Source organism: Salvelinus namaycush, chromosome 5 (assembly GCF_016432855.1).
Source record: "Salvelinus namaycush isolate Seneca chromosome 5, SaNama_1.0, whole genome shotgun sequence".
In the NCBI taxonomy this organism is placed as follows: domain Eukaryota; kingdom Metazoa; phylum Chordata; class Actinopteri; order Salmoniformes; family Salmonidae; genus Salvelinus; species Salvelinus namaycush.
The window spans coordinates 51,053,058-51,062,480 of record NC_052311.1 but is presented as its reverse complement, the minus strand read 5'-3'; the positions used below and the strand labels follow the sequence as shown (position 1 = coordinate 51,062,480).

Here is a 9,423-nt window from a genome sequence, read left to right as displayed (position 1 = left end):
AAATCCTCCCGCTTCGAGAAATTGGCGCGTAGTTGGGTTTCACAAACCATCAAATAATTATTGTGGTTACTTTTGTTAACAATAACCATGTAAGTTACTATCAGGGCTTCTGACATAACACTGGGACTACGCATAAAGTTGATTTTTATGCAATTTGTGGCAGATTTCTTTATGGAATTGACGGTACTCACAAGCTCAACCCATTTGGCATGCCATTTTACCGCCGGAAAAAACCAGCCTTTTATTATTCAATCGTGTTTTGAACTTGTGAAGATAAGTATCTTTGCTATTTTAACAATGTTTTCGCCCTGTCTCCGTTTCAGTGGATCATTTTCGGTGGAACTCTGAAGCCTTCAATTGACAGAATGGCGAACGTTAGACGCAGGTATGGGATAAAGCCTTGTTATCAACAAGCATGATTGTAAGCTAGCTATAACATTGATTATTTGTACATGTTTGTAACAATTGGTATGGTGGCTGCTTGCTGTCGCTAAAAAATTGTCTGTCCTTTCAGTGGTCGCATCACATTGAAAGCAAGAGATGAGAACGCACCAGAAGAGAATGTCAAGATCAGACGAAAAAGAAAATCTGAGGTTTGTTCAATTAGCTCGCTGTGTTATTTTTAACCATTAGTGTAGTGGTATTGTTTCTATTGGTTTGTCGCCAAATAAGAACTATAACCTTAGCTAATTGTATTGTCCACTTTTCAGCCATCCAAAAAGTTGCCACCCGCAGTGAAGAAACAAAGCTATGAAATACAGGTTGGTTGCTTGTTTATTCAATCAATTAACTTTACTAAGTTGTGCCAGTGATTAATGACTGTAAAACATGTGGGAGAATATAGGGGTAAACTATGGTAAAATTCGCATGGATGTCGAAGTAATTATTGATGAGACTTAACTAGTCGAGGTAACTGTGTCAGTGGGTTAGACATCGCGCAATAACCCCGCGTTTTGTCTGTCCCTTTCTCCTCGGCCCGCCCAATCTAAATCGCATGCTTTGTTTTGTATACACTATGGAACGTTTCATAAATACCCGTTTCTGTCGCCATTAAAATCACTATTCTCTTTTCTATGTTAAGTTCATGTTTTTACTATAGCTTTGAACAGTTTGGTAGTTTTCACTGTGCTGGTAGCATGCTGTGACCTCTATTTGTAAATGAGGGCTCTGTTGGCTATATGGAATTATCACTTGGTAAATGCATGCTTATTTATATCTGCATTTGCTGCTTATGTGACTGCTGATTAAGAGATTGAACTTGGTGCCTTTTCTCTCTAGAAACGGTGGTCAGAAGAAGGGGCAAGTCCATGTGTCCTTGTAGAAACGCCACACAAGGAGCTGGAGATGACAAGAGACCGGTCTGGCTTCAAGCAGTTCCGATTCAAGAACATCTTCATCAAGACCTCACCGCTGCCCTGCCTCAGGTACAGTGTGTGTGTGTTAAAGGGGCTTAGCCCACATTCCTTTTACACCTCAATAGTGGCAATTGCTCCCCCCCTCATGCAGATGCCCCATGTCTTTGCTCCTAAGGTGTACCCCCAACGCTACTTAAAAAAAACTCTGAAGATGTAATGTTTTAGTGGGACTCTACTCACGTTAGCCACTTGGCTAATGTGTGTCAATGCAACGCTTACATACAAGGTCAGGATGGCAGTAGACCTGCAACTAGAGACACTTTAGAAGTGAGCTACTCTGAACTTTTTGCGTTTTCTCCTGTTTGTCACTATTGATGATGAACAAATTCAGTGTCTGGTGTTGGGGCCTCATAGTCCATGCGATTGCGCACTGGACGTCCTGTTAAGACCTTTGTGTGTGTGTGTTTCCCCTTGGCAGCTGGGCCAGCTCAGATGACGTGTGGATTAAGATGCTGAACAAGGAGCTGAAGTATGTCCACGACAAGGCCTTCCTACAGCAGCACCCCAAACTAAAGCCCAAGATGAGGGCCATTCTCCTGGACTGGCTTCTAGAGGTATGTGTGTCTCTGAAATGACTTGCTGTACTCTATACAATCTTGGGCCTATTACTTGTACCTATCTATAAGCCTTGTTTACTCCTGCACTTGGATTTGTCATGACTGGATATGCATGAGCCAAAGGTCTGATACTCCACCTCCATAGTTATTACCTCGGGGGTTCTACATCTCCAATACTTTGACTTTACTATAGTGCCCCAGGATTTGTACAGACGTGACTGATGTCTAACCATCCTTGTTTTCTCCTGTGTTGTAGGTGAGTGAGGTGTACACTCTGCATCGACAGACTGCTTATCTGGCTCAGGACTTCTTTGACCGCTTCATGCTGACACAGGACGATATGGAGAAGGACCGACTGCAGCTCATAGGCATCACAGCCCTCTTCATCGCGTCTAAGATGGAGGTAGGCGTAATGCCCTCCGTTTTCATGTCCTGGATGGTGACCACCGCTTTAGTTTATACTATGTCATAACAAATCAATAACAAAATGGCATTTGTGCCGTATTTTTCTCAAGTCTAATCGTTCCCCTCCTTATGCCCCTCAGGAAATCTACCCGCCAAAGCTCCATGAGTTTGCCTACGTTACTGACGGAGCCTGTGAGGAAGAAGCGATCCTGGAGATGGAACTTGTCATGTTGAAGGTAAGAAGCTCCTGTGCCCAACCCTGCACTGTACTAATTCAGTTGTCACACATTACTTAATGACTCCTCTCCTCCATCAGGCGCTGAACTGGAACCTGTGTCCAGAGACGGTGATCACATGGCTGAAGCTCTATGCTCAGGTGGAGTCCCTGAAGGATGGCGTCAACTTCCTGGTACCTCAGTTCTCTCAGGACACCTACATCCAGATCACACAGGTGAGTCCACTAGTCCCCCCCCCCCCCCCCCTGCAGCTTTTACTGTTCCTTCTGACACGTGACTGCCGTGGAAGGGTTTTAGCTTCCCTATAACTTTATTCATGTTACAGCTTTTAGACCTTGCCATACTGGACATCAACTCTCTGGACTACCAGTATGGGATACTGTCTGCTGCTGCCTTCTGCCATTTTTTCTCATTTGATGTTGTCCACAAAGTATCAGGTAAGCATTGATTTGGCATCGTGTACATAGGTTGGCCCCATTCTAGAACCCCACAGCCCTCGTGTTATTACGTAGTTACTAATGTCTGTTTCTGTGCAGGTTTGACGTGGGATAGTATTGCTCCCTGTGTCCGGTGGATGACCCCCTTCATGCGCACTGTCAGCGCCTGTCCCAGAGTAGAGCTCAAAGATTTTAAGAAAGTGACGTCTGACGACAGACACAACATCCAGACCCACGTAGACTACCTGTCCATGCTGGTGAGTGCTCACACATTTCAGGGGCTGGAATGAGTACAATATAAAAACAGAAGTGTCTACACACTGTTGGCTGTTTAGAGTATTTCTACCAGTGTTTAGGAGGAGCAAGTCACTTCCACCCAGAAATGTATTGCAGCCATCTTGATGCATGGGCAGCCATTTTGTGCTACCAAGTAATATTTTTTCAAGTGAAAGAATAGAACTGCTCATACAAATGTTTGCTGTTCTTAATGAAGTGTCTTGTCTGTTGCAGAGCGACGCTCACCAGAGGCAACCGGACAGCCAAGACAGTCTCTCGCCTGCTGCCTTAGGAGGGATATTGACTCCACCAAAAAGCACAGAGAAACCAGCCAATCACTGAGCCCCAGGGTCTCCTCGCGTTGATTTTCTGACCAACCAGATGCAGGGAGAATTCCCTAGACGTCACGCCTGACCAGCCAGAGGCCGGGAAACTTCGGAACCTCATTCTCACGTGACCAATCAAATTTGCCTTTGGTAATAACTCACCTTTGTGTAGCATGTTAAGATGAGTTATTTTACTTTATATACCAAGCTGGATATCAGAGTATATATGCAGTACAACCATGGAAATCAGCTCATGGTTACTAAATTGACTTATTTTGTCAAATGATTGCAACAAAAACCCTGTTCTCTCAATCTTAATCCCCAGAATTAGAATTTTACATGGAGATCATTTGAGTTGACTCAAGTCAAATCTTCCTCCATAGGAAAACATGTCTGCTGCTCCCCCTGTTACTTGAAGCGGAGCATCTCAGGACATGGGATGCTTTGATAGCTAAAAAGCTACTATTTTATTTGAGGTGAATTGGTACATAATACACAGTTGAGTTACTCAACTCAGTCTCTTAACTTTGTGGTATCGTGTATTTAGTGCAGTATAGTCTAAATCTGGGTACTCCTGGACAAGCTCAGCCATACAATAACACTGAAAGAAGTATTGATGTCGTGTGCTATGGTTACGTTTGAACATTTGAGCTGTTTGAAAGGGTAGTGCAGGGTAAACTATTTTCTATACCAACTTAAGCACCATTTTTGAACGTATGTATTCTCCACTGTGAACGACTCATTTCCATGTGCCTGGTGCATTCTCCTGCCACAACACATTCCTGGAAAACTTGACTTCAGTAGTTTGATTTAGACCCTTTGGACCAATTTACAACTATGTAATTTTAACATTGTATTTATTTGTTCATTTAAGCCTTACAATGTTTTTATGTCCATATACATTCTTCATAGGGCTATGAATTCAGTTCTTTAACAATGCCAAAGGCAACCTATTTAACTCACGGGATGCATGTTATTTATGATTTTGACATCTGTTATTGGGGGGGTGGGGCGGTATAATGCAGTTACATATGAAATGTTATGTTGCGTAGTTTTGCGCTAGCCTGTCCGTGGTGCCTTAGTTGAACTAATATGGTGATGTAAAGACTTGAGAACCCAGAGGCTCCAGTGGAGGGCTCTAACCCAGTCTGTCCAGCAAACCTGTGACTGTCAACTGAAACCTTCAGTGTTGTGCAGACGCCTGCCGAGGCAGCGGTATACAAAGAACCATGTTTAAACTGTATATACTAATGTGTATATGTTATGTACATAAACTGAACGTTCTGTTTTCTAAGGGAAACATGACATGTATTGAATAAATGAAATAGAAATTAATACATTTTGCCTGCTTTTATGGTTGACTTTGTACTAGGCAAATACTGCCTTTCCATTCTCAACCACGGTTTGTTAAATTCTTTTGACTTGGAGAGGGAGTGCCATTTAGAACTGGTCTAACTTGAATGAATCACGCAACAAGATCAGTATACAATACTACCTATTACATGGACATAAGAGCCTGGAGGAGTCCTGTATATCTGTGACATGCTGAGGGGAGACGGCGAGTGAAGGGAGAAATGGGACGAACATCTCCTGGCCTCCAAGAGTGCGGTGCAAGCCTCACGCCTTCGCTTCCTCCGACATGAAAAAGGTGACTTCTCAGAATGGTGGGGTGTTATGAAGATGAGTCCTGCACGTTTAACATGTGCTTTGCATTACTTCAGTATCCTTATTAGGCCTTGAGTATTGTCTTGGGCCTGGCATTTTAGTTCATGTTTACACATGCAATGGGAGTATTATCTGAGGACGAGGGGAACGCTTCACTCTGAATGACAGGCGGCGTGTAAAAGAAGCCTTAACCATGACTCAGACGGAGTCACAATGAAGTGCTCAACTTTCTTACAAGTAATCACTCGGGTATTATGTTGAAAGCAGAGGAACAACACTAATCTTATGAACTAAAGGTTAGAAAAAGTGGGCCAAAGCAGCTGTAAGACTGTCAGCATTATGTGATTGTGTTAAAGGTCCAATGCAGCCATTTTAATCTCAATATCAAGTAATTTCAGGGTGACAATTAACTTATTGTGATTCTTTTCAATTAAAATGGTCAAAAAGAAACTTAAATAGATTCTTAGCAAACAGCAATTTTTCAAGCAACAATTTTGCTAGGACTGTCTGGGAGTGGTCTGAGTGGGGAAAACTGAAAACTAGCTGTTATTGGCAGAGGTTTTAAACTCTTTCTTTTTGGTCTATTAACTAATCCACCGCCTCGTGATGTCACCAGGCAGGCCAAAACCACATCCCACCAAAACAGGCTGAAATGTCAGGCAGTCTTTTCAAACAGCTCTTACACTAAAATGGCATCATCATTTTTACAATTTCACAGTGTTATTCCAACCTCATAGTGTGGAAATATACTGTACTGTATATTAAACACAGGAAATTACGTTTTTGACTGCACTGGGCCTTTAAGAAAATTGCCCCAGTCCTATCTCTAGTCCCCCTAATGTCCCCCACCCTGAAAGGACTGAACAGTGACAGTGATCCCTGGTCAGTCAGCTCCGCTTGGGGGTCTGTGTGTGATGATGCATGTCTCTCCATGAGGCCAGTGTGTGTGTGTGTTTGAGGGGGTAGTCTAGGAGGCAGACAGTGGGACAGCAAGGCAGGCATGGGCCGCTCTCTCTCCCTCCTCCCCCTTCCCAAGTCTCGGTTATTGTGTTGTTATTGAGAGGTTATTGTGTTGGCCTGGGAACGCATAGCCCCCACCTCTACATGCCAGCGTTATCATAACCCCCCACCCATCCCTCTTAAACCAACCCTGACAAAGAGACCCCACCCCCCACCCAACTGCATAATGAGTCCTTCACTTTTATGACAAGTTTCTTTCATTTTCCAACTTAACGTACATGTGCTACCATCTCCACGTACAAATAGCCCATATTGTCTATGACACATCTGCAGTAGAAAGATTTTTAAAAATCCTTGAGAGAAACTATAACAATATCGTTTGACCAAATACATTATTTTTCATGTGTTTCATGTAAAGATCTTATACTCACCACAAGAGGGCAGTATGTCCCTATGTTAAGAATAATCACGGCCGTATTTCTCATCCCCTTAATCACTGTTGTTGTACCTTCTCTCATACAGTGCTATGTCCTGATAAAGCCTGCGCCATGGTTCATTAACGGTGTCCATATAATAGAGATGGAGTTACAGCCATCCATACATTGGAAAAAGAAAGTTACAAAACCAATTGCAATGCCTTGAAGAAAAGTAATTTTTATTAAAAGTAATATACAAAAGGAATATCTGACGTTAGGTTGCTATAAAACGTAGATATGTACATTATATATACACATAATAACACGGGGACAACGACCTCGAGTCCTGAATACAGTAAGTAGGGACGTTGGGCTGCGAGGAGTGAAGCCTTACTGGGTTTGTGAGACCTGGAGTCCATGTGTGTCCTGATCAAAATCACTGTACAGCTGCAACCACATTTATCCATTGTAGCTATAGTTTTAGGTTAATATATGCAAACATAGCAACTGCAGTTAAGTTATATGGGGAAAAATGTAAGGGTGCAGTCGATAATTGAACCAAACACCAGTGTACTAAAGGCACCCCCCAGTAATTTGAAATGTGGAGACAATTTGGAGACAATAGCCAGAAGGGATTTTAACAGTGTGTTTGTTAGGGAAGTGTTCCTGGTTCTCACTTTGTCCCCACTGTAACTACAGAGTTACTGTGCATCACAGTAACTCTACAGCCATGGAAAAAATGAGATATTTGTTTTTACAGCTATATATAGGAGTTATCAAGAACAAAATCATAAAGTGAAGACATTTTGGAAAGCTAGTTTTGTGGAGTTTCTGTCTACCTACGGCAACAAAAATAGAACCATTTAAATCAGATCATTTATAAAATAATTGTCGGCAATGGAGTTTCTGTGATTGTACTGTTTGACTTTTCTTTGACTACTCACAACTATTCCTCCCCAGCCAACCCCTCCCTGTATTTCCTGGCTCCTTTAGCACAATACATTCATCAGACGTTGTCAGGACACTGTGGGGTCATCCTGCCCTCCTTGTTTCCAAGACGATAGGACAGGAAGTTTCAGACATGATTGGCATCACACAACACCATCTCTGAACCAACATAGAGCTAGAAACAGATGAAAGGAGCACGTCCTTGTAAGACACATCAAGACAGTGCACCACAAGGGCTGGGTTCATTATGTCTATATTGGAGTATAAAAATATTTCCTATCTGAAACCCATCACTATATTCTATAATACACATAATTGATGCCAAGTGAAGGTTTCTCACCGGGCATATCAACAATGCTTTTACAGTTCTAAGCATTTTAAGGTTTGTACTTATTTTTTGGCAAATGGATTCTGCAATCAAGACTGAGAATCATCCACTAGTGCAATTAGACTGTGATTGAAAGGGAAAGTATTTGACAATAGTCTAGAGGCTCTAGAATCTCTTGCATATGAGAACTGATAATTTACACATATCAAGGAACAAGCAACACGATTGATGGCTTTCTTCGTCTAATCAATTTTCCTTTAGTTATATAAGGTTCCTCCTAGAGATCATATCTACCTCCTGCTGAACTGAAGAAGGGGAACTCCCCCTGTGTAGGGCAAAAATGCTGTTAATATATATTCTCACAGGATAGAATGTGGTAAAGGAACAAATCAGAGCTTCTCTGTTTGCCCGTTTCCTTGGCATGACTGTCTTTATCCAATAGGATGTCTGAAACAAAAACGTTATAATACAAAATAAATGGGTTCCGGTAACATATACATTTGACACATTAAGTTCAAAGTCCTTATAATATAGAAGAACAACATTGTCCCTGTTGGTTCAACATAATTTGAGAGCAAAAATAAATACAGTTTCAACACTACACCGAGAGAAATAAAACAGAATAAATAAATTCATCTCACTAAGACTTGTAATCCCTCTTCCACCACACAAAGCTTCAGCAAACCTGTCAACATGAAGAAAAAAATAACAAGAGCCAATTTTCTGTGTGCTTTGTTTCCCTTACTACCAACCAGCATTGACACACCATACACAACCACTAGCAGGTACTAAGTCAGTCAATGTTGCAGTGTATGATGGGTTGTGGTTTATGAGTACCCTAAAAAGGGTGTGGCAGGTTGTCCTGACTATGGCTCCTCTGACTCTGACTGTAACTCAAAGCTTCCCTGTATGTCAGAGCCAGCGCCGGTCGCTCGTACATTTCACTTAGAGCCTCAAACTTGTCCCCCCAGTGGGATAGCCGGTCGTAGCTGAAGGCTGCTCCCTCCTCTTCCTCTGCATTATCGTGGGAGATAGCAGAACCCAGCGAGCTGAGGCTACCGACCGGGGACCCGGCGCCCTCGATGCTCCAGACATGATAGCTGTCCGGCGGGAACTCATGACTGTCGTTGTCGGCCTCCCAGATGATGCGCGCCACGTAGCTCTTGAAGTCCATGGGGCAGTGGCCCACGGAGCTAGCATGAGCATCATTACTATCATTAGTATAGCTAGCATTGCTAGCGTGGTGATGATGGCGGTGGTGGTGGTGGGGGATGTGGAGGTAGGGGGTCCCTGAGCTGCAGGCTGAGCCAGCGGGGTGCACCTCCTCCTGGGAGCCCTGGGAGGACTTGATGAGGGGGGCGGTGGTGCAGGATGAGGACTGGGACAGGCTGGAACACAGGGGCCTCTTCAGCTCTGTGATGTCATAGGCATTCTGGAGGGATGAAATGGCATCA

At 43.1% G+C, this 9,423-nt stretch overlaps 2 protein-coding genes across 2 annotated transcripts in view; one reads left to right on the top strand and one right to left on the bottom strand.

Moving 5' to 3' along the window:
- Nucleotides 1-323: 323 nt before the first annotated feature.
- Nucleotides 324-4,952, top strand: ccne2 (cyclin E2). The gene is made up of 11 exons (XM_038993179.1): nucleotides 324-385; nucleotides 515-593; nucleotides 711-761; nucleotides 1,279-1,424; nucleotides 1,834-1,969; nucleotides 2,229-2,375; nucleotides 2,518-2,613; nucleotides 2,694-2,828; nucleotides 2,939-3,050; nucleotides 3,150-3,307; nucleotides 3,561-4,952. Exons 1-11 carry the CDS (start codon nucleotides 366-368, stop codon nucleotides 3,666-3,668), a joined length of 1,188 nt encoding a protein of 395 aa, XP_038849107.1. The 5' UTR covers nucleotides 324-365; the 3' UTR covers nucleotides 3,669-4,952.
- Nucleotides 4,953-6,977: 2,025 nt separating this feature from the next.
- Nucleotides 6,978-9,423, bottom strand: part of si:dkey-22o22.2 (neural-cadherin) — a 56,779-nt gene continuing 54,333 nt past the window's right edge. The window contains exon 35 of the mRNA XM_038992707.1: nucleotides 6,978-9,401. Within this exon, the coding sequence (XP_038848635.1) occupies nucleotides 8,808-9,401 (594 nt within the window). The 3' untranslated portion in view covers nucleotides 6,978-8,807. The remainder of the gene's footprint in view (nucleotides 9,402-9,423) is intronic.

What these genes read in the sequence shown, in the direction of transcription:
- ccne2 (XM_038993179.1), top strand. Translation starts at nt 366, where the DNA reads ATGGCGAACGTTAGACGCAG. An exon ending in ATGGCGAACGTTAGACGCAG is followed by an intron (nt 386 to 514) that starts GTATGGGATAAA and finishes CTGTCCTTTCAG; the next exon opens with TGGTCGCATCACATTGAAAG. An exon ending in TCCTGGACTGGCTTCTAGAG is followed by an intron (nt 1,970 to 2,228) that starts GTATGTGTGTCT and finishes CCTGTGTTGTAG; the next exon opens with GTGAGTGAGGTGTACACTCT.